This window comes from Plectropomus leopardus, chromosome 18, assembly GCF_008729295.1.
Source record: "Plectropomus leopardus isolate mb chromosome 18, YSFRI_Pleo_2.0, whole genome shotgun sequence".
Taxonomy (NCBI): domain Eukaryota; kingdom Metazoa; phylum Chordata; class Actinopteri; order Perciformes; family Serranidae; genus Plectropomus; species Plectropomus leopardus.
Genome location: NC_056480.1, coordinates 27768969 through 27793968, shown reverse-complemented (window position 1 = coordinate 27793968; position 25000 = coordinate 27768969). Strand labels below are relative to the sequence as shown.

General features: G+C 39.2%; 3 protein-coding genes across 3 annotated transcripts in view; 2 read left to right on the top strand and 1 right to left on the bottom strand.

Moving 5' to 3' along the window:
- Positions 1–6980: 6980 nt before the first annotated feature.
- On the bottom strand, positions 6981–8744 carry ndufs6 (NADH:ubiquinone oxidoreductase subunit S6). The gene is made up of 4 exons (XM_042506452.1): positions 8551–8744; positions 8169–8222; positions 7703–7825; positions 6981–7116 (listed from the first exon to the last, which is right to left on the bottom strand). The coding sequence occupies exons 1-4, from the start codon at positions 8692–8694 to the stop codon at positions 7048–7050; spliced, it is 390 nt and encodes a 129-aa protein (XP_042362386.1). The 5' UTR covers positions 8695–8744; the 3' UTR covers positions 6981–7047.
- A 242-nt stretch (positions 8745–8986) lies between these two features.
- On the top strand, positions 8987–12487 carry mrpl36 (mitochondrial ribosomal protein L36). The gene is made up of 2 exons (XM_042506453.1): positions 8987–9116; positions 11483–12487. Exon 2 carries the CDS (start codon positions 11494–11496, stop codon positions 11872–11874), a length of 381 nt encoding a protein of 126 aa, XP_042362387.1. The 5' UTR covers positions 8987–9116; positions 11483–11493; the 3' UTR covers positions 11875–12487.
- Positions 12488–15965: 3478 nt separating this feature from the next.
- lpcat1 (lysophosphatidylcholine acyltransferase 1) overlaps positions 15966–25000 on the top strand; it is a 31348-nt gene continuing 22313 nt past the window's right edge. The window contains exon 1 of the mRNA XM_042506893.1: positions 15966–16197. Within this exon, the coding sequence (XP_042362827.1) occupies positions 16111–16197 (87 nt within the window). The 5' untranslated portion in view covers positions 15966–16110. The remainder of the gene's footprint in view (positions 16198–25000) is intronic.

The window sequence follows — 25000 nt, the reverse complement described above, 5'->3', positions numbered from 1 at the left end:
TATGTTAACCACAAATGTTGCTGAAATGTTCTGAGATATAATGTCCCCATAATGTTGTACAAATATTAAAGAAAGTCTTGTCGGGTAGCTGTGAGGGGAAGTGAATGAATCAGAAGAACACAAGACTTTCACCCAGGAGACCAGTGTTTGTGTCCCAGGTCACCTTTCTTGATTCAATAACAACATAGCCTAGTATGTGTAGCATGCTATACACTGGTAACGTATGTGACCTGTCGTATGTCACATCACATGCATCACTCTATTATTAGTTACAAGAAAACTTATCGATTGCTAAAAAAAACAATTTTGCAAAAAAAAAATTTCTGTGCTAACCACAGTTTTGTTGCCTACACCTAACCAGGCAGTTTTGGAGTGGGACTGCGACTGTTTTATGATACTCAGGACGTTTTTAAAACTCTGATGTTTGAACACTAATTGATGTCATTTTGGTGTCAGTCATATAAGTTGTTTGGAAGTCAGTGGAAAACCAGTGTTTGTGTCCCTCAGTCAAAGCTGACTTGTTTTAATAACAATGTAGCATAGTTTGCTTGTTTGTGTAGCACGCTTACTAGCGACGTATGTGAAGTGTTTATTTGTATGTCACGTGGCATACGTCACTTTATTTTTGTTACCAGAGTACCTCTGTAATGCAAAACATGGTGTTTTTCCTAAATCTAACCACAGTTTTGTTGCCTAAATCTAACCAGGTAGTTATGAAGCTGTTTCATGAACTGTTTCATGATGTTAAGGATGTGTTTAAGGGGCCGTTTTCTACAGCAACGGTTCTTGCATGAAAGGTTAACCTTTTGTTTTGGTTTGGTTTTTTGAAAATACCACCCCTCCTGTCGCCGTGTGTGACCTGGCAGTGTGTGGATCCTGTGAGAACAGTGACGTCACGGCTGTACTTCACGCAGGCACATGGTGTTCTTCTATGGTGTGTCAGTACAAAGTTACACCGCCAACTGCTGGCCTGATATGCATACTACAGCGTTTTCAGTTGCATTTGCAGATTGGTTTATACGAGTACAGTTCTCACAGTGTTATCATAAGAACGATCTTTTTTTTCATGCAAAGCAAAGACTTTTCCATTTTTAGTAGAGCTGTTCTGGTGTAAACACAGCCTAAAACCACGATCATTTGCACAGTAGACTGATTTATGTTGGTTTTGGGTTTGGCCGTATAAGTTGTTTTGAGACAGTGGAAATCAAACTTTCCTGCCATTTAGGTTTGAGAGAGCATTAGCGACAAAATAATGGGCAAATTGAAAAATGGCAGTCTGAACTTTAAAATTAGTGAAGATTTTTTAACAAGTTAGAATTGTGATACAAAATACTGGGAATATGACAGATTTTTACATTTGACATTTACCTTACTCCATCATCTCTCTCACCTCCCTGTTTCACACTCTCCATCTTCCTTCACTGACCTCTCACACTTTTACCCCCTTAACTCCTCCAGTCATCACCCATATTCTCTCCTCTTTTCCTCCCCCCACCCCACCTCCTCCCTCCACTCGTCTCACCTCACTCTGTCTGCGCTCGACACACAAGCGAGCCAGTCAACAGCCAGTCTGACACGAAGGCCTGCTCCCTGGGCCATATAATGTGATTAAGCCTCAGTGTGTTGCTGTACAGGTCGGGGAATGTTAGAGCCACTGTTTACTCGTCTGGCTCACACCACCAAGCAGTTATTTGGCCCTTTGTGTCTTATGGGAGGACTGACACAGGGGTGAGAGGCTTTTTTTTTTCCACTCAGAAAAGTAATGTTTTTCTTAAATTAATTGTTCATTCTGTACTCTGTGGCCCTTTCTCTGAATTGCCTCTACTTTTAAAATTTCCGATGGAATGTCAGCACAGGAAGTATTGACAACTTCAAATTACTCCTCTCTGCACCCTCCGTCTGACACCTATTTCCTTTCAACACTGTCTGTGCCTCTGTCCGCATACTCAAACTCTCTCTCACACACACACACACACACACACACACACACACACACACACACTGTGGCATACGCATACACACAGTTCTAAGTCTCTTGCGTCTTGTCACACACACTTTGGTTTCCCGGGGCTATCAAAGTGCTGAGTGCAAACTCGCTCCTCCAAAAACTGTCACATGTCGCCAGAGGTGTCTCGCTCCCTGCGGTAACCCTCTGAGCTCCTGGCACAAGTACAAGTCATTATTTCCATGGTAAAGGTCAGAAGCTCTGTCACCTGACTCTAAAGTGGAGCTGAGTGGAGTTGCCCCGAGACAATGACCAAAGGTCAGTTTTCTGTTTTGCCTCTCATATTGTAAGTATGGATTTAAGGAGGGCGAGCTGCTCCCAGATCTGCCTAGCAGCCCCTTTTGGTCACAGTGGCTTGGAGACACAGAGGTTCAGATAATTGGCTGCAGGGAGCTCCATAATGAGCCTGAGGGTCTGTAATATGACACATCTTCAAGGGGAAATATTTTAATAGGGCAATTACGGCGACGAGGAGGATGTTTTGTGTACAGTGAGTGATTGTTGTGGAGGGGCGCTATGTTCAGGAATTCAATGGCATTTAACTCCATTATCTATTGTGCAGCTTTGCCGTGAGGAGATTTTCAATATGATTACCCAATAGCCGTATTTGAGCCTATCATTGTCTGGACCCAACAGTGTAGGTCACATTATGCTTAAGAGCTGTATTTGCAGTTATTATCTAATATTATGCCAAGAGAAAGTGGATAACTGGATGTAGCCATGGACCCCTGTGGTGATTTGACAGCTTTAAGGTTGAATCATGAATAAGTCTGTGTGCACATTGCCTGAAACCCACTTCATAATCTGGAGCTTCTTCACATATATGAGACTGAAAGTATTCTATTATTCCAGCTGATGCATTTAAGAGCGGTGAATAATTAAAAGTGCTGTTAGCTACATCCATTATTTATATATATTTAGGCGACGGGTAGCGCCCTTTAGTGGCTGTAGTAATTATTACAGGAGTAAACAAAGAAGTGATGTGATGTTGCATAGAAAGCAACAAAGTCTGCGTAATGTTGTAAAAATATTGAAGTTGCTGTAGGACTGGTGGATGAACCAGATAACACAGGACTTTCACCTGGATTTTCACCTCGATCATCAGCACTTAAACCTCTGAAACATGAGCAAATTGGTTTGGTTTCTAAAAAAGACATGAGAATAAAGTCAAACAGCAACTGTGCAGAAATGTGTAAAAAGTGACAAGAAAATGACCTGAAAAATAGCTGAGAGAGAATGAGCAAGAGAAAAAGAGAGAGAGAGAGAATCACTGGAAAATTATACCAAAACGGGTAAAATAAAAAACACTGTGTTATCTGGTTCATCCACCAGTCCTACAGCAACTTCAATATTTTTACAACATTACGCAGACTTTGTTGCTTTCTATGCAACATCACATCACTTCTTTGTTTATTGGTTTTGTGTGTATGTGTGTGTTGTTCCAGCCAATTTGTTCTGATTTCAAAGGTTTAATTAAAACAGCCCTATATGCTAGAATGTGTAGCTTGCTGCACTCGTGACATGTATGTGAAATCAGCGTATCCTCATCCTGTGAAAATGCATGCGCAACAGTTCATACAATATCATAAGAATTAATGCCCCACGAATGACATTATGTCCTTAACATACAGATACATAATTAATATAGTAACAGAGGTTAGGTTCAGGCACTTAAAGTTTCTGTGGTTAGGTTTAAGAGAAAAAACAGGGTGACAATTTACTTTTAAATGACTCATAGTTCCCAAGATTTCGAACATGTCTCCAGGGGAATCTCAAGTCCATGTTTAGTTTTCTTAGAGTCTCAGTAATAAAAAAAAAGTGAGGTCAGTAAAAAAAGTGACCAAAGAAACAAAAAAATACATTTAAAAAGGAAAATAAGCATTCCATCATGAGACCATTAAAGTGTTAAAGTCTTATTTATCTTTATTAATGTTATCGTTTTAATTTATGTTTTATCTATTTTATTTCCTTTCCCTGTGGTTTGATTGCTTTTATTTTTTCTCTTGTTGTTGGTTTTGGTTTATTTGTTTGTATAATTCTATACTGACATTTTGCATCCTGCATCTTGCATTATTTGTCCTCTGGTTTTAATATGATCCTAATCGCTTGTGTTCAATAGGACCGTTTAGCTTTCCGTTGTTGTATCGCCGTCTGTGTATCCCATTTCTGCTCTACCTTGTTTGTCAAAGCACTTTGTAAACTCTGTTTTTGAAGGTACTATTTAAATTAAGTTATCATTGTTATTAAGTAACTGTGTAAGGCATCTGAACGCAGCACAAGAAAAGTGATGTTGATCTGGGTTTCAAAGGATTACCAAGCAGAATTATGACACCAAACACTGTCTGAACTAGAAACATTACAGTTAATGTCATTTTTCTTTCTAATGTGCAGGTCACATTATGCTTAAGAGCTGTATTTGCAATTATTATCTGATATTATGCTGAGAGAAAGTGGATAACTGGATGTAGCCTTGGACCCCTGTGGTGATTTGACAGTTTAAGGTTGAACTCATGAATGAGTCTGTGTGCAAATTGGCTGAATCCCATTTCATAATCTAGAGTTACTGCACATATATGAGGTCGAGGAGTATTCTGTTATTCCGGCTGATGCATTTAAGAGCGGTGAATAATTAAACAGTGTGGTTAAATCCAGCACAAAAACACTGTGCTGTTTAATTCAGCTCCATTCATATGCTCAGTTTCATCTGAAGATTTCGCCTCCGGCAATGCCTCCAACTCAACCAACCGCCACCTCTGAACCACTTCGACTTACCAACCGCAAGACCAGCCAGTCAGCTCTCTGACACTGACCCGGCCGCGTTTTAACAATGCCCCTCTCTCCCCTTCAATCATCCAAAGTGCTCTGACTATAGATGAGGTTAACTACAGCATAAGCCTCACTTCCAGGAGTCACCAGGGCCAATTATATCAGCCTGACTACTCTTCCCAACCTGAGCTCCATGGTGTGGAAAATGCAGTTCCACTGGCTGCATCGCTGGGGACAGAACAGGCTAGTGCTGTCTGGAGCCGAAGCCAAGCGCGGGCCAATTTGGCATGCAGAGGTCTATGGAGAATAAGCCCGATGAAATATATATATGATCTTCTTCAAACATGTATTGTTCCGCGCTACTGTGTCTTATCAGGCGGGCTCCCTCCTGATGTCCTCCAGGCTTGGCAGAGCGAAACTCTACATCGCAGGCTGTGAGGGGCCGATGCACAAAGAATGCTAAGGTTCTCTCCCCGCTCCTCACAGCAAACACAAGAGAGAAGCCAGATCTCCACTGCTTATTGATGAAGGCCAATTCAAAGCACTACAATCACAAGCATGTTCATTTTTACCCAAAAAATGCAGGAAAGACATCAATCCTACTCATGCAGAGAACAATGGAGCAGATTTTTAAGGTGCAGTGCAACTTTTATTAGCTCTAATTACAGTTCAGACCTTTTAAAGGTTTATTGCACACAAAACAAGCTTTCATTTGTGCAATAAAAAACATCTAAAACTTGCTGTATAATTCTGTACATAACAGCCTTTCACCGTCTTTGTGGTTCCAGACCAAACGCATCTATAGGACACTGCTGACCTCTGCTGGCCACAGCGGGAACTGCAGCCAACAATTCACACTGGAGTATTATCGCTGTATCCCAGAGTACAGCGCTGCACTACCAGCCAGAGGTGGGATTGAGTCAACAAGTTTAACAAGTCACAAGTAAGTCTCAAGTCTTTGCTCTCAAGTTCCAAGTCAAGACAAGTCCTGAGTCAAGTCTTAAGTCAGTACTGATGATCCCAGGCAGAGGTGTAGCACCAGTTTCTGGGCCCTTTGCTTAGTGCTCTCTGTGGGCCCCCTGTCCTTCCTCTCTTTATCCATGTCTCTCTTACACCTTTTAACCCTTTGAAACCTGAGAAAGTAGACTTGATTTCTCTCAGAACACAGAGAGAAGGCAAGGAGAAACTTAATCAGTCATTGCCCAAAAATTAGTAAAAAACAAAAACAAAAAATGTTCTAAAAAACGTTATAAGTAAATCACCTGAAAAGGTCGACTCCAACCTTTTCAGGCTGGCTGCTGCGGCAGGGACACAATCAGAATGCGCTTTTCAACACATTTTATGGCTGTTTAAACAACTGTAATAATGTATTCATGTGATCATTTTAACTGTATGTTAAGTGTCTTTAATAAAATACATTATCATTAAATTTACAAAAAGCATGAATGTTTTTTGTATTATTTAAAACAACCTTGTTAAAACAAGTGAACTTTATCTTAAAAAGTAGTGCTGACATCACACTTTCATAGCATAAAGCATTATTATGGTGGGTAAACATTCTTTGTGCAACTTCACATTTCATTGCTGCTGCATTCTTAGACCTGCATATTTTGCACACTGACAGTCACAAAGGTTATGTTCACAGATGAAATGACTGTTGGTATAATTCTGTGACATTATCTTGGTTCTTCATGGTTCTCTACTGTAACTTGACTGGATGCTGTTGGATTGGTTCAAACACAGTGGATCTGGGGAATTACATGTTGATTTTATGGGAATTAATAGTCGTTGGTTGATTCATAAAAGACGTGGCACACTGTTTAAATAACTTTTTAATCTTTGGGCTTGATACCTTCCCCCAAGCCCAAAGTTTAAATAACTTTTTAATCTTTGGGCTTGGGGGAAGGTATCAAGTATTTCCCAGTCAAAAGGCTTAAGGCCAAGTGAAGACACGAGTCACTGGTGTTCAAGTCCAGGTTGGAGTTGTAAGTCTTTTTTTTTTTTATTTTGACAAATCTTAAATCATCAAATCTTGTGACTGGAGTCCACATCTCTGCTGACAGTCCCATAAAACTGTATAAATGTGTATCTTACACATAGATAAATATCCCCGAAGACTGAGAAACATTTGCACATTTTCCCTGCACAGACAACTATATGTTGCAATGTTGATTTCATCAGGCTTCATTCAGAAGAATTCACTCAGTCAGACAGACAACATATAATTTATTAACCAATATGGCGATTTACACAGAGGAGCAGAGACAGAGAATGTTTCAGTGATGATGCTTCTGCTTGAACTGTAATCCACAGTAGCCACATGTGCCCACTTTTGTGTCTTTGTCCTGGAGAAAAAAAATTGACAGTTAGTATCTGTAATGAGAGTTTTGTAAAACCCTACTATAGAAATACTCCCACTATAGAAATATCATATAAAACATTACACATGATTTTGTTTTATTACTGTAAAACTTCAATTAGATGCCCAGACCCTTTAACCACACATTTTGACAAAGGCCTGTCTCAGTTTGAGGCCGAGTCTGGTTGCCATGCAGTCCATATAGAAGTCCTTTGGATGTATAAAAACTGGTTGCTGGCTACATGTTGGAGGTAACCTTATTTAGCTGCTTAGATAACACATTTAAATATAGGTTTTTAAGCTTTTACCAATATATGCATGCCACACACATTGTTAGCTTGGTAGGATTCTCTGCTCATTACGTTCAACTTACTGAAACCGTGAACACCAAAGAAGACAGACAATTATTGATCCCAGCCCAAAATTAATTTTGTTGCCATTGTTAGTGTAAAAAAAAAAGAAAAGAAAAAAAGTCAAACCTAATTGTGGCACATGTACTTATGAGGTCTTGTCAAAATAATCAAATTAGCCACTTTAACTGCTTTCATCATCTTACATGCACAGGCTCTTACCAGGTTGATGTAGACTTTGGGATGACCCAGGGCTCCTCCACCTCCATCACAGGACACCACTCTGGCCTCAATGTCAGTCACTGGCTCCTCCGCCACCAGTTTGATGGCAAAGTTCTGATTCACCTTAACACAAAACAACATGATCTCTGTCAGTATCGACTGAGTGGAATGAGGTTTATATGAGGAACAGGTGAGCAAAACAAAGTTCTCACAAACATAAGACACAGAAACTGTAAAGGCATGCGTAATGTTTTGACTGTGACAGTTATCTTAAGTGTATACCATCTATTTATTGTGCTGGCAAACATCCCGATTTACAAAATAGTGCAAAAATATGTTTTGAAATGTTTCCGTTAAATAATATTTTTTTATAAATGTTATAAATATAGATGTCTAGACATTTTCTGGACATTGAATTATATTCGACCCCCCCTCCCTTTTCCCAACTAAATGAGTTATTTCTTACCTCTTTGTGTCTGCCAGTGAATCTGGCTCTCCTGTGATCGTTTTCATCATACACCTGAGGGAAAAAGGTAACGTTATGAACTGAGGCACCAGCTGCACTGATTTGTGTTTTGCTACTTATTTGGAGGTCCGTTTTGGGGGCGCGATGTTATGATAGCAGAAATGAGGAGCGTATATATCAGCGATCTTTTCAAACACAAATATCTGCTGACAATTTTGACAACATTGCAATCAATGGCCGAAATACAAATGTTAATGGAAAAAAACAAAGTCTGTCCGATAATAGACCTTAGTAGCTATACTGACGCACGGCTAAGCTAACGTTAGGGCACCCGGTTACAGCAGTGCCACAGAACGGCACAGAAACACGGTAAAGCTTTTACCTGTCCGGTGTGAGTGACGGGCTCTCCGGTGCTGGACACCTCGACACTGTAGCGGTGAACAGGCACAGCAGACAGCCTCAAAGGTGAGACAAGCACCTTAGCATTTCTACTGAAGGACAGAACTCTCCCCACTGCGGCCGCCATGTTTACAACAGCCTTTGCACCCAGGCTGCTTTGCGGTCGGAGTGTCGTTGTATTGGAAATCTAGTGCCCTGAGTGATGTTTCACAGGCTCCACGCGCTTATATACTGTGTACTAGTGCACGGCTCTGCTGTGTATCACCGAGAATGCTTTCCGGTGAAAACCTGATATTTAAGTATATTGTTCAAAATAATAAATAAGACTACGATAGCTTTGTATTTATGCTCTGCTAAAGTGGAGGAATGCATGACTAGTCAGACAAGGAAACTGGCTGACAGGCTAAACTGAGGGCACCATAAATCACGCAAACCGGAAGCTGTGATATCCTCGCTAGCTAAAGGAGCCTAGCGGTCGCGTTTTAGCGATAAAAAGGCAACATTTAGGGACATATCTCCTGTTTGAAATCCCCAAAAGATACCTGACAGGTTTGTTAACGTTCTGTGGTTCCGTGAGAAGTCTTTGTCATGTCGGGAACTTAACATTTGTATGTTTTTATGTCTGGCTTTGGCGCGAGCAGGTCAACTGTGTCATGCTGGTCTCCTTGGCGCGCTGCTGCAGAGGCGTCATGTGTTTACATGTGGAACAGCTTGTAGATTTACCCAGTGGACTCAGTCGATGCTCCATTTAACTTTACATTAAGTTGCCCAACAATTTTGGAATCTGGCATTGTTGAGTAACTGAGCAGTGGTGACTCTACTACGGACACATAAGATATTTGCCGTCACATTGATAATGCAACGCCGTATTGGGCATGATCACTTCTGCTCTCATGAAGTAATGTTCCGATCAAGTCCTTTTTTTGCCACTGATCCGAATCATGTGATATTGAGTATCTGCCGATACCGAGTACCGAAATCCGATACTTGTATTCATCTGGATAATACAGCTGCATAATGCGCACTTCAAGTACTTCAGAGTTATTCAAATAAATCCAGTGTATTTGCTTGACAGCTTAGTAGCTCTGCAATGCAATACACGAAAACAATCTGAATCTGACCGGTTCTTTTAGGGTTTTCCAGTTTTTTGATTTGTTTTACACAATAATGAAGTAAACAAACTGAAAATAATTCTGTATGGCTGTATCCCATTTTCACTTAGTGCAGCATTTGTTTTTGCAACAAAAGAACAGAGGAATCAAACCAAAAGTATTTTTATATGGCGAAATTCCACTTATTGCCGTTTTAAAAAAAAAATAAAATAATCAACTTAACCAACTAAAATGTCCTCAGAAATTGCTCTCAGTTCCACTTAGCGCAGCATGTTTGATTTTTTGTCAACAAAATAAACAAATCAAAATGTGTCTGCAGAAATCTCAATTCCACTTCCAATCAAACTGAAAATATTTTTATATGGCTTTTATCACAATCCCAGTGCAGGATTTGTTAAAATACATAATCAAATTCAAAAATAAAAACAAATAAATAAACAAAGAAGAAAATAAGTAGAATGGAAATTTACAAGCATCAAATTGGGATTCACAAATAAAAGTGGGTTTACAAATATCTGATGGAAAGTTTTAAATGTTAGGAAAACATTTACAAATGCCTTTCATTTATTTGTAAATTAATCAAATGTATTTGTTGTATTCTTTGATACTGATTATTTGTGTGTTTCTAGATGTGTTTTATATTTACCCCATATTTTTGTGAGTTCAAAATTTATTTATTTATTTATTTTTTCATGAGAGGGAAGCATTTTGTATTTACAGATTTCACATCAATAGACAGATTGTTGATCCATTCACACACATAAAACTGCCAAAATCTATCTCTATATGTATATAAAGAATTATACAATGGTGTCTGGGAAGATGATTATTTGAATGTGATGGGGTAGAGAGTGAAGGAATTCAAGTATTTCTGTCAAGTAAGAGCCAGCTGTTTGAGAATTAAAAATCATAAAAGACTCATACAAAACCCCAGACTCAAATATAGTTTTATCCAACATCATGATGTTTTTGACCAAATTTCTTAATATTTGTATTGGGAAGATATTGTAGGGTTGACTATTGGTGCTTTCACAAAATATTTACTCAATGGGAGTTTTGATAAATGATCATCAGTAATGTGGATATTATGACTAAGTGGGTAAAGACAAGAACAGCTTGAACAGTCTGCTGAGTTCAGAAAATGACATCACTTAACTGTAATGTAGCTTTTAAAACCAGGAGAAGACAACACTTATTATAAGATATTATTGATATTCCAAATCCAAGTCGATATCTAGTCACATATAATGATATTGTTATATTATTTATATATTGCCAGTCCAACACAAAAGTATGATTTCAAAATCAGTGGCATATGAATGATAACTAACTGCATCTTCTAACATTTTATTTAGGTCTATGTTATGACTCTTGTATTTTATGACTGCTTCTGTCTTTTGCTGTTTCTGCTCTGCAGTGTTTGGCTTAGTTGTGTGTCATTGCTTCATGCTGCGTGCATGGATGTTTGTGCTAAACTGCTACATGTTGCTGTGCTAATATTTTGTACTGTTGTTGTGCTGTTTCTTGTTGCTTTGCATGGCCTGTGTTCTGTCTTGGGAGTTTGTGTTTTTTGTAGCTGTTGCTGTCTTTAAGGTGTCCTGCTGCTGTTGTTGTTATATGAATTTATCATTTAATAGGTTTCAAAACGTCTTGCCAAGGACTACAGTTGAACACTAACACTGGCACATGTACAGAAATGTTAGTTAATGTGTGCTGTCCTTATAAATATGATCATTGAGACAAAATGAAATTGGCATCTTTAATGATATATGAATGATCTCTCTCTCCGTTTCCTCTCTGCAGCCTTTGACAGCATGCAGCCCCTCCTCTTGAAGCACCTGGCGGCCTCCCTGACTCGCCAGGTGACCCAGATGAGCCGGCTACATCTGACCTTGTCCTCACCAGCAGCCGCTGCTTACAGACACCTCTGCAGCCTCACCACAGCTCCCCGCACACTGCTCCTATCATCAGCCAGACTCAGCTCCTTCCTGCCCCCCTCGCCTGCCTCCTCTGCTCAGTGTGGATCCTCTCTGTCGGGACAGTGTCAGCATCTCCCCTGCATCCAGCCCTGTGCGGGGATGAAAACCAAGTCTGCCCTGAAGAGGCGCTGCAAAGACTGTTTCTTTGTTCGACGGAGGGGTCGTCTCTTTGTGTTCTGCAAGACGCATCCAAGACACAAGCAGAGGCAGGGCTGAAGTGTCAGAGGAGTTTTTAGGGGATTGCTTTGAGGTTGTGGAAAATAAGAAGAACTGAAAAATAAGTTGTTTGGCTAAAGCATGTGCAAAGCTCTTTCTTGTCTGTCTCCTCTCTACAGCAATGGCTGCACATAACTTTTTCATTGTAATTAAACTAAACTGTGTTAAACATCTTTTTCTCCACAATTTTAATATGGGAAACAGCTAATGTGAGATTAGTTTAATTAAACCAAGATTCCAAAACGATCATTCATCCTTTTTCTTCATAAATGAATAATGGCCTTGTCAATAATGCTTTGAACATGTTTAAATTACAGGTGTATGACAAATGGTAAAGGTTGTGTGTGTAGGATTTAGAGGAAAATATTCACAAAAATGCAATATATAATGTAAGTATCTTTCCTTAAGTGTATGATCACCTTAGAATAAGATTTGTGTTTTCGCTACCTTAGAATGAGCCATTTATATCTACATAAGGAGCGGGTCCTCGCACCGCCATGTTTTACAGTAGTCTATTCGTGGTTTTGCGTCAGCCACTGTAGTAAGCAGAAACCTGTTTTTTTTGTTTGTTTGTTTTGGTTTTTTTTTGCATAAAATGGCTTTATTCTATGTTTTTACTGGTTTTATTCATTGTATCTCCTATACTGGAGATGGGCTGCTAGCCTAGCACCTGCGGATGTGTGCTCATCCTTTTTTTCTCTAATAACTTAAGATTCAGACGTTTAGAAGGTTTTAACAGGGAGCCGTATAATTCGCAGATGTCTCCTTGTCTCCAAAACAAACAGATCAGAGGATTTGTAACGTGAGACTGCTTTATTCAGTATTTTAAGCACTCTAAATCACTTGGTCCATTTGTTTTGGAGAGCAAAAGACCTCTGTGAATTATTCGGCTCTTGGTTAAAAAACCTCCTGAACAATAAACACTCGAGGAATCCTAACGGGGAAAAGTTTCAGCTGGTTGCAATCTGCAGTCCACACTGCTAGACACCATTAAATTCTCCTAAATCTTAAGTTAAGCTCTTTTTAAAGTTTAAATGGAAAAAAAGTGCTCCCACCTTTTTCTCCATTACATTGGTCAGTCAATGGTCATTCCTTAAATTTAAAACCAATTAAAACCATCTTTTTATATGCAGTTAGCAACAAATTACACACATAAAATTCATAAATAACAGAACTCATCTGATCAGAATCAGTAAAGGATGTAGCACCAAGTAGGCTTTCACTCACAAGGACTTTGATTTGGTTTTTAGTGCAAACATTAAACATACAAAATACATATCAAGTGAATAAAAAAAAGAAATTGTAATTGTGATTATTTTTTTTTTTTTTAGTGAAGCATAGTAGCGTAATACTTAAGGACTTAAATATAGAATGGAAAAAATTACAATTGAAATATGGTAGAAATACTTTAGACTGTATCATAACATAAAGTACAATATAACTGTTTAAGAGTAAAAACATTAGAAGTTTAGGGCAAAGATGTGTAAAAATATTAACAAAAATTCACAATAGTGTATGATTATGACTGAAATAATGTGCAAATTAGGCCATCCGTTAAAATTAAAATAGAAAACTCTGATCTAGTATTTTATCATACTAACATCAGCCCGTTTTATGTCAGATGCAGTTTCATTGTTCTTCCACATGAGGGTGCCAACGTCTTTGCTACATAAATCCAAGTTCTGACAGCCATGTAATACACTGGGGCGCTTTGACTTTGCTTTTTAACCTCTGTTAGTTGTTGCAAGCTGTCCCTCTCACCCTGCAGTTATTGCAGATCACTCTGTAGCAGTGTGTCCACAGTATAGAGTCACAAAATGTTCTGAGGCTTACACATTTTTGAGGCCGTGTCAGAAACTGGCAGTAAAAAACTAACATCTATGGCCAGCTTTTCTACCCTTATATTATTATGTAAGACAGAGAGCACACAGTATTGACAGGCTGTAACAGAAACTGTGCAGTCATGGAAATCTGATGGGGTTAAAATGTGTTTGGCAACAAACAGCAAGCCCACGACTGCCACCCTGTCTGAAGAGTTGTCCTAAAGGTTAATGTTCACTGATGGAGGAACATGGAACAACAAAACACCTGCTTGCTTGTACTTATACTGTGTTACTGTATCTGATTTTTTGTGTAATTAATTTCCAGAGCACAAAGTAGGAAGGTATGATCCACTATTTGTAATCATTCAATGGCATTTTAAGATGAAGCTTACCTATGACTGGTTTTGACTCTGCCTCAGTTAGCACCTAGTTTAAGTTTGCAGGTGTCATAGAGAATTTAAATGGCAAAATGAAAACATGGATCAGATATACCCAACTTACAGCCTGTGGGCCAAATTTAGCCCCCCAAAAGGTGTTAGGTGGCCCCTCAATCATTATCTAATTCACAATAAAAAGAAAGTGATTCACACTGGGAATTATTTGTACTTTCAGTATACTTAAGGTGCCAGAGTGCATAAAACAGCATCAAAATAAAGGTTGTTTATCGAAAAAATGTGGAGGATTCCCCACCCCCCCAACAGAGGTCCTAGCTAAGATACTAATGTGCGAAAATCTGAGAAGTGTCCCATGGTTCCAGATACATCCTAAACTCAGAGGGATGTCCTAAATCCTAGAGACATCTTAAAATCCTAGAACTGTGTTAAAATCCTCGAAATGTGCCTCAAATCATAGAAATACCCTACAATTCTAGAAATGTCCTAAAATCCTAACAATGGCCTAAAATCCAAGAAACATTCTAAAATCCGAGATATGTTCTAAAATCTAAAAAATGTCTTAAAATTGGAGATTTGTCCTAAAATCCTAGAACGATCCTAAAATCTTTTAAGTGTCCTAAAAATCCTAAAAAGATCCTAAAGTCGTAGAACTGTCATAAAATCCTAGATATGTCCCTAGAATCAGAGAAACGTCCTAAAATCCTAAAAACATTGTAAAATCTGAGAAACATCCTAAAATCTGAAAAATGTCCTAAAATCCTGGAAATGTTCTAAAATTCAAAAAGCATCCTAAAATCTGAGAAATATCCCAAAACCCCAGAATTGCGCTAAAATCTAAGAAATGTCATTAACTTTGAAGGACATCCTAAAATCCAAGAAATCCTGGAAACATGCATGGGGCTGCTGCAACTGGCCCCTGGCCTCCTGTTCTTTTGAAAAAGTGGTCCCAAGCAACGCAAGTTGAGTTTCGCTGACAGATGTTTGGTGATAAAGCAGTCAGCCCCGGGGTAAAGTGTAGATCATCCATCTGCAGCTTTGAAAACCAACACAGTCTGTTTGTATGGCTGGTTGCTGTTGCGTGCAGAAAAAAATGGGTGGATCAAATGCAGCAGGAAACTAGACTTCAAATGCAAACTAAATCTCAGTGAAGGCAAATCACCCTAAACCTCTCAAACACACATTCCAGAGACACTCACAGGGCTCTTTCCCTCATCAGTCATACTACACCATTTCAAGAGCTTGAGAATGTTTGTGGTAGACGGTTACATTAGTCCTTAAAATGTATAGTCTTATTTCTAATGAGTTTAAGTTGTTGATATTATTATGACATTGTTTCGGGCCCTTAATTTCATGGGGAACCTCTGTGACACGGGTGCGTAGGTGTTGGCGCGTGCATGTACTACCAGGTGTCAGAGTTGGTAGCCGCTTTCAAAATAAAAGCTTGAACACGATGCTGCTTACAGTATTTGCCAAAGTTTAAGTTATAATCAGCCTAATGTTTGCATGTTTCAGAACTAAACACAAACGCTCCTAAAGTGATATGACGAACTTTACATACGGCGAATTTGTGATTTGTAAACATGCTCAATGATGATTCTAGACAAGGTTCACTGACTCAAACTTGCATGCTATTTCAAATATTCAAATAATTGTTTTTTGCCTTTTTATTCCACCGCATGTGGTACATATTCGGGCGTGCAAACACAACGACCAAGCACATTTTTTATTTGCAGCATTTAAAATAGGCTGCACTGTCTTTATACCTGTTCCTGCCTCAAGAACTTTATTTTGAAACCTAGAACCGGAAGTCGCGCCGTTTCATCCTGCTAGCTTGTTAGCGAGCGCAGCTCTTCGCGGCCCCTCCCCGCCCAGCATCAGTCTCTCCTCCAGTCAGAGGAGAGTGGGCTGAAAGCTGAGGAAACACGCTCACCTACGGCACCAAACGACGAACTTAGCACACGTTATTTTGGACTCGACTTTTCCGTGTTGTTTTGGAGTGTAAGTTACCGTCGTCAGCAATGAAGTCGTCGAACAGTCGCCCCTTGAGAGTAGGGAGAAACCCCTTCGTGCACGAGCTCAAATTCACCATGACAGAGAAAATAAAGGTAAGACAATTAAGATGAGGCATGATACGTTTTTTAACGCGTTACTTAAAAGATAAATATCCTGCCTCGTCATTCGAAGCTACTGTAAAACTGTGTGTTTTTTGGTGTATTTAGTACAGCCAAACTTTACCCACCTGGTCAGGGCTGACAGACGCTTAAACTGTGCTCTGTTTCGTGTATGCCATTTTACATTCTGGTGATACAATGTGTAAACTTCATTAGCAGCAAACACTGATAACAAGTAGTTCAAACTTAAGAGCAATGAGGCAACCTTCTTACTCAGTAGGGATGTAGTTCCACAGTGTTTTCCTTGTTGCACCCAGTTAGCAATTTTGGGGTCTAGAAACGTTCTGAGAATCGTACAATGTAAACAAGTTTTTTAGTTATCAAAATGTTCTTCTTAAATGTCACTTAACATCCTCTATAAACATTTGTTTTGTTAACATATCACATTACATCAGATTTTCATAAAGTAAAGTAGTGTAATCTTAGGCCTCAATAACATGTTCTGAATGTTGCTTTATAAATGTTTTTTTCTTTGTTCTCATGTAACATTGTGGGAATGTTTTACAAAAGAATATTCTATGATCTGTCACCTCTCAACATCACCAAAATATCCTCAGAATGTTGCAGTTAAAACATTATGTCTTAGTCAGCATTTAACCTTATAGGGACATCAGTTGATATGATAAACATCCTTAAACAATGCATTCTGGTAGTTGTAGGTTTCCTACCTCTTGAGCGAACGCGTTCTTTTTCTCTGTTTTTTCTGTTCATGTTGCACCAATTTCATTTCATTATAAGTTTTATACTTGTGGTGTCATTATGGGGCCAGCCACTGCCCCATATTTCCCTGGATTTACCAAGCCAAATTTAAATCTCGATTGAGCCAATTTGCATGAGAACCACGCACCTTTAAACAACAGGAAGCAAAAAATGCACTCCTTTTCCTCTTACATAATTGCACTGTTCAGTTGTAATGCTGGAGAGGTTGGCATGCACTTTACTTCCCACAGTCTTTCTCTGTCAGTTTCTCTCTTGCTAGCAGTTTCTCTTGACTCTTCCAATTGATTATGCATACACACAAAAACACAGAGGCGCATGGTGTTTACACTGGGCTGTTGGCACAGGGTTAAACATGCTGACAGCTATGTGTACTCTGATAGTCCTCATTAGAATGGATCAGTATCCAGCATTGCATAGCACGAGTGACTAATGGTTTAGGTTAGGTTAAAGTCAAGCTTAGGATCTGTCCAGTTCGGGTTCTTCTTGGTGGGAAGGCCATCCTGCGGACATTTAAAGAAGAGCACACACCTTGTTAACTTTTTTAAAAAAAAAAGCAGAAGAAAATGAACAGAAAATGAACAACAAAATCCAAACAAACAAAAAAACAAAAAACAACAAAGCAATTAGAAAGTCAAAAACAAATTAAAAACAAAAAAAGAAAATGACCTGAAATGAGAGCTTAAAAATTATGGTAATTCTATAAAATACTTTAAAACATTAGAAATATAGTTTATAGTTTCAGCACATTTTCTCAGAGCATTTTCTAAATTCTTTTTAAAATCTACTAATTTCTTGCAATTTGCAACACATGTCTTTCCAAGTTGCTCATTGCAATCACAATCAAACCAATAAGCTCAAATAGTTCAAAGGTGTAAATGTTTGTGAAAGGCATCAGAACTCCATGTTTCGTTGGGTTAAAGCAAGGTATGGGCTCCAGGCTAAACATGATCATGGAGTGGCAGGTGAGACACTCTGCTGGTTTGGCTTCAGATGGACAGCTTTATACACACCCTAAATCAAGTGTTGAAATCGATGGTTTCTCACTGCTGGAGGAGAGCACGCTGACTCCTCATCAATCAACCAATAGATCAATGGGTTCTCATGCTGAGTGACTGGTGGGCTCTGCTGACAGATTGTGTGCTAATGTAGTCCAACTGACAAGCTGAATGAGTAATTAAACTCTGTTTATGCAAATATAACACCAAAGGTGTTTTTAACCTTTTCAAACCTGGACCAAAATCACTTTTCTTGTGCTGCATTCATACGCCTTTCACAAGTATTTAATCCTGTGAACCCTGAGCAAAGTGGTTTGATTTCTTTCAAAAACATTTAGGAGAAAACACCTTGGCAAGAAATGTCCTGCAATTTGTAATAAATTAGTAGATTTGGATTTTTTTAATCTAGGGAAAATTTCAGAGACCTATATATTTATAATGATCATTATTCTATATCTTAAATTATTTGACATCAATACAACATTTTTAACATAATTTAAAATTTTATGCAGATTTTTGTCAGGGCATTTCCCTGTTTTTTGTTTTGGTTTTTTTTGGGTTGGGTTTTTTTTAACTTCCCTGTTTGTTTTTTGTTTGGCCTTATTTTTTTGTGCTAATTGTCATGTGATTTTCTTGTACTTCTTCTAATTTCTTGCTGATTCATGACCCACGTTTGTGAAAGAAATCAAGCCACCAAACCCAGATTTCAAAGGTTAACTGAGGGATTTTTTTGCCCTCTAGTCAATCTTTTTGAAGAAATCCTCTCAAAAAAGTTGCACTGAGGTATCAAAGATTAGTTTTTGCAGTCGCACAAGCCGACAACAGGAGGAAGTGCTCTCCCTCCGCCCTACCCCATCAGGTTTATCTGTTTCCCATAGCTCCAGGGCCCAGAGGTGCCTGCTTCATTCAGAGCAAAACACACAAAGCACAAGGCTCAGGAAATTGGCCTTTATGTGGGCACCGCCAGTTCCCAACAATTACATTCCACTGAGAAAAGTGGTAAACCCCTTCTGCCTTTTTGGTTTTGCGTGCTTTCACTGCAGTAAACCATGCTTTTAAACTTGGCTCTTTGAAGACCCTCTTCTACCTCTTCTACCAGTTTCAGTTTAGCTGAATGCTGTAGCTGCACTTTCCCCAGTGTTGTTCTTGCTGGAAGAAAGTCTCTATTAGTCCATTTCCGTCAGTTTTTCTGACGGAGCTTGATTGTAAACAGTTGTGTGTCTGTGCCAGATGGCAGCAGCGGTCATGTGATGTAACCTGGACCATGTGTGTCTCTGTCTGATTCACACCTCCCTCTGCCTGCTTTTAATGTAGCAGTGAGGTGTGTTTTTCCACTTCACACACTTATGTGGACTTAGGTGTGTGCACACACACACAGTCTTACAAGCTCTTTCTCAACTAAAACTTAACTTCCTACGTAGAAGCCATGGCCTTCAGATCTATATGACTGCAGGATGTGTGTGTTTTTTCTAGGTGGCTGGTGTGTGATATTGAGAAAAAACGTACTGCTGGATGTATAAGCACATCCTACCCCCTGGCACTTCCAGTATTTTTTCTAACTTCCAGGAAACCTGATCAGCAGGACTGTACATCAGCTAGGTCAGCAAGAGAAAAGGACAGACAGTGGCACCACTTTCCAGCTGAGTCACACATTGCTGAACAGTGATCATCATACAGACATGGCTGCCAACTGCTAGGTTGCTGACAAAATACCTGTGACATTCGATAGAGCTGCAATATAGTGCCCAAGGAATGAGTCTGAAACACAGAAATGAGTTAGCAGTTCAGCACTCCTGGTTTCCTTGTCTGGAAATCAGTGGGTCTTTTGAATCAGTTGTTGGTTAAATGCCTGAAATAAGAGCCAGTGTTTCCCCTAGGTTTACTGGTTTTGGTGGGGGTGCATGGGCTGGATGAGGATAGTCTCCCGTGGAACCCCTCCCTCCAATCTTTAGCTTATTTATTTATGTATTTATTAGCAAAGTTCAGTCTTGTAGAGTCAGGAGGAGTATTTCCTTTCTGACAGCCAAGTTGGATCAGAGCCTGTCATGCTGTGGTGAGTCCTGTGCTGCTTGTCAGGGGATGCAGTTTCAGCAGGAGAGCTGGTCATGGTTTGTTCTGCTCACACACTGGATGGTACTTTATAGCAGCAGGCCAAAATTTGCATCCTTGCCACTGATGCTAGTTTCATGTTTTTTGTGTCTAAACAGTGCTAATATTTTTGCCTGCTTTTCCGACCGTTGGGGTTGGCAGCTCTCCATTAATAATTTACTAATTGGCTTTTAGACTAACAGTCTTTGTCAGGTGACAAATCTCTCGCAAAAGCCTTAGTGCTTTTTAATACACTTAATGTAACACATATGAATGTCTTCTCTGCTCTGCTCTATTCTCCCTCTGTGTGTTTGTGTGTGCATGCGTGCGTGTTCGTGTGTGTGCGCATAGGGGCAAATCTCAGCCGAAGCAGGGGACAATTGACAGCAACGCAGTAGAGACTGAAACATAAATTAGATAAATAACATAGCATATTTAGTTTATTTAATAAAATCAACACAGTCTAGACCTATTCTGTATGAAAAGTGACCCAAGATTAAGATTAAGATCAAGAATAAAAGTGGTGTTCATTTGTGAAGATTATCTTGGTAAACAAATAAGTGTCATAGTATCATGTAAGTAAATAAGTATTGTCGTATCATATAAGTATCATAGACTTCAGCAAAAATTGTCACTCAGGAGCACTGTACATAGACTGGATTGGGATTCTTCTTAAATCTCAGTAAATGTCTCAAATGATTCTATAGACACACAGCTACATCCCTTTACAAAACAGAATGAAAACAAAATCTCTGGTATTCAACACATTTAATAACAGATGTGACTTTAACAGTAAGTTTGTGTTTGTGTGTGCGTGTGCGTGTGTGTGTGTGTATATATAACAGGTTCTTGTACCTTTGTCTTGGACTTGGTGGACTGCTTGTCCTTACTTCCTGCCTGACACACAGGCTCAATCTGTACACCAACAACATGACAAACGGCAGGGTGAGTGCTTCCTGGGCCCCCAGGTGGAAATCAGAGCACACTTCCCTTGGCTCATTGGAAACAATTAGCCCAGGGCAATTAGCCTTCACTTCAGGGTATAGTGCACTTAAAAGTATGCTGTGTCACTTTGTACCAAACGAATAAAGTTCTCTTATACATCCATGCTTTGCACATGGTGTTATGAGGCATGTCTGTGGAATGTGTGTGATAGAGCAGACAGTCATTGTCAGTGCAGGTCCAAAAATAAGATTTCAGAGGGGCTTTCTGCTTGTGAAAGAAGAAGAATGTAGGTAGTACTGTTTTGCCAATGCAAGTGACATCATCCATGTCACCAATAATAAGATTTAGTGCCACCACCCACCACACTTTTTCTTTTTTTTAAATAATTAAAACCTCAACAATTTTTGGAGGGCAGCCCTGTGAATGTTAAACTATATATATATATATATTATATATATATATATATATATATATAATATATATATATGTATACATATATATATTTTGGTCACTCAGTAGCTAGGTTTACATTACAGATTTCCGCAAAACTTAAGTGATATTTTTGAAATTTCAGTAAAACACAATTGCAGTGATGTTTTGCAACTTCTCTCGCGATGTTACGTGACTTTCCTCTCGCAGTAACATTCCAATGACCACGGCGATGGATATCCAAAATATTGCCAGGTTTATTTCTATTGCAGCTTCTCAATAAAGCCAATAATTTCTTTGTCTCGCATAAGAGTTAAGAAAATCTCAATCTCTTCATTCGTCCACACATACCGAGCCATGTTTTGTAGAATGTCATGTGACTCTGTTGTACTTTTCTTTTTCTTTAGGTTTAATGGTGGTTTGCATCCATAAAGTTATACATCATATGAGCTATAGAAGAGAAAAAAGTGTTTCAATTGCAGTTTCGCAAAATATGGCTTTTTCAAATCGCCTGAAATACCACCTCATGCAAGCGTTAAAACTTTTTTGCAATAAACTAGAGTTTTTTCAAAATTGACACAATTCCATTACGCCTATTTATGTATTCGCAATTTCAATTTGTGCAATTTGAGGGTTAATGGAAATCCATATAATGTGCAGTTGCATCTTTTGACATTTCGGTCCCCACTAGGGCTGCACTTATTAATTATATTATGTCTCAGTTAATCTAATGAATGTTTTTTCAATCACTCACTGACACCGTTCTGAGTTGGGTACAACCCTAATTTATTGGATGGGTTGCTGTGATATTTTACAGACATTCTTGATCCCCAGATGATGAACCTTAATAACTTTAATCCCCTGTCTTTTCATCTTTCTTCCATCTTTTAAAATCATCAGATCAGGTTTGGATCATGACAAATACTTGCAAAACTAATGTCATTTTCATCAACTTGAGCTGAACTATGTATTAAGAGTTAATTGGCAAAAGTTAGTATAATGGTGTAACTTTGGTGTCAAGTAGCAATGTGGGTCGTGTAGGCACCAGGCCTTGAAAAGGAGAAAGAATGATAGAATGGCTCAAGCTCCAAAAACAATGAATACTACAATTCCCATAGTGCAACTCAATAGTGCCTTTTGTTTAACCCTTCCTGTGAAAATACCCAGATCTTTCAAACTCCACAGCCTGCTTTATAATACTGACTTTCTGTTTAGCCCAACTCAAGATATCCTTAATGACATCATCAGTTTCTTGTAATCTCTCAGATCCTAAAAAGCTCACCTAAGAGCCACTGAACACAACTATTTTCAAAAGCCGAGTAGTACTGATGTCCATGCATACATATTGATGGAGTGTTCCTTTAACACACACAAAATCTTGCGCATAAGAGGAGGCTTTTGAGGGCTAGTGATATAAGGAGTATAGTAATTTCGTAGCTATCTTCATATCAGAGCGAGGATGTTTGGTAGAAGGGAGAGCAGCATTGCAGGAGCATGTTTTAACAACAAATTTTAAATCATCAGCGAAGGATGGACCGATGCACTCATAAAACACTAGAGATTGCTCCCCTCTGCCCCGCCCCAGCTCATTCTCATGCCACCTCCTGAGAAAATGTCAGCAGATCCTCCCAGATGGATTCGTTAAGCTCTGATGATGAGTCCATTGTGCGTCAGGCTTGGGGGTGGGAGGGCAGGGAGAGGCGTTAGAGCATCATAAATCTCCCCCATACTGTTTATTTATTAATACAGCCCTGCAGTGTGCACCTGGGCTCCTCCAGAGAGAGAAGCACACAGAAAAGAAAGAAAAGAGGGGACAGGAAGGGGGTGGGCGGAGTGGTGTATATGATTCCCTAGAGTGGTCACAAAAAGCACATCAATGCAAAGTAGGATGAAAACAGTGGACGGGAGAGCAGTGTGATAAATGAAGGTGCAGGTGAGCAACTACACATGAGGAGTGAAAGATTGATGGATGGATAGATGGATAGTTGAGGAGGGATTCCTCTGGGATGGATGATTACTGTAAGGCAAGCAGGGAGGCTGATGAGAGAATGAGGGAGCGTGATGAAAGTGCAGGATGAAGAGATCAGCAAGGGGGAGGAAGGGGCTTACAATGTCGCACAGTCTGAATTTACACTGGAGGCCGTGACTCTGTGACCCTGTTAGTACACACACACACACACACACACACACACACATACACACACACACACACACACACCACATCTCTCTCATTACACACTAAGAGAAAAGGCATGACAGGTCAGTCAGCTGACTGCTCGTCTCTGCTGTGCCACTCTTGCTTCCATGAATTTTATTTCAGTAACGACACTTAAACTGTATGACCTGAAGTTGAACTCAGCCCTGTACACCATTTACAAAGTTACCTTATCTTATTTCCTGCCTTACTGTTTATACAGTAAAACCTCACTGGTGTTATGCAAAAATCAGAATTCCATGTCTGATAATACCAAACAGTCAGCAAACAATTTCTGAACAAATGTACTGTTGACTGTTGAGAGACAAGTCAGTACACTGTGTCTACTATTTTGTAGTGCTCACAAAAAATACACAGAGAAAAAAATACAAAAGAAACACACAAAAACAACAAGACAATGGCTGTCACTATGTGAATTAATGCTAGACAGCAATGTCTTTGTGTCTGTTATTTAGTCGGCCAGGCAGTGGCACAAAATTTAACACTGGTGTTCATGGCTCCGAGATAATATTGAGCATGTTAGCATGCTGATGTTAGCATTTAGCTCCTAGCACCTCTGTGCCAAAAGATAGCCTCACAGAGCTGTTAGCAGAGCTGGGGACTCTTGTTTACCTGTTTCTGTAGAGACGGAGAGATAATAAATGTATTTGTAATTAAGTTTAAATGAATAAATTTAAAAATGATAATGAATGAAATAAAATGTCTTTTGGCATTTAAAGACATCAGATTATAAGCCTCATAAATATCGCAATGATGGGTATGAAAGAGACATTTTCTGTAGATTGTATATTACTAATGGGCACAGTTATCCCATGGCTTGTGACTGCGCTGAGGTTAAACATTTATGGAAAAGTTTCTGCTGTTCTCTCCATCCTGGTTAGGAGACTGATCCCAGTATCACATGCAGTGTACCCCTCAATGATAACTCAGCACTGAAGTTAAACATAAACTATGGACATCTTCCCCTTGCCGTTCTTTCTGCAGTTAAAAGGGTGGTGTTCTGCCACTGGAAACATTCTGAACCAAAAAAAGAATATTTGTTATGTACAGCTACAGTTCCAAAAAACGTTAGGATGCTGTGTAAACCATAAATATAAACAGAATGCGGTGATTTGTGAATCCCTTTTTACCTGTGTATATTTGAATCCAAAGACGATATATTTAATCTTCACACTAATAAACTTAGTTTATAACTCACTCTCTCTCTCTCTCTCTCTCTCTCTCTCTCTCTCTNGTGAATCCCTTTTTACCTGTGTATATTTGAATCCAAAGACGATATATTTAATCTTCACACTAATAAACTTAGTTTATAACTCACTCTCTCTCTCTCTCTCTCTCTCTCTCT

Coding starts and splice junctions, on each gene's coding strand:
- ndufs6 (XM_042506452.1), bottom strand. CDS start 8,694: ATGGCGGCCGCAGTGGGGAGAGTTCTGTCCTTCAGTAGAAATGCTAAG. Junction 7,826..8,168: donor TCACTGGCAGACACAAAGAG/GTAAGAAATAAC, acceptor TTTTGTGTTAAG/GTGAATCAGAACTTTGCCAT. Junction 7,117..7,702: donor CCAAAGTCTACATCAACCTG/GTAAGAGCCTGT, acceptor TTTTTTCTCCAG/GACAAAGACACAAAAGTGGG.
- mrpl36 (XM_042506453.1), top strand. CDS start 11,494: ATGCAGCCCCTCCTCTTGAAGCACCTGGCGGCCTCCCTGACTCGCCAG.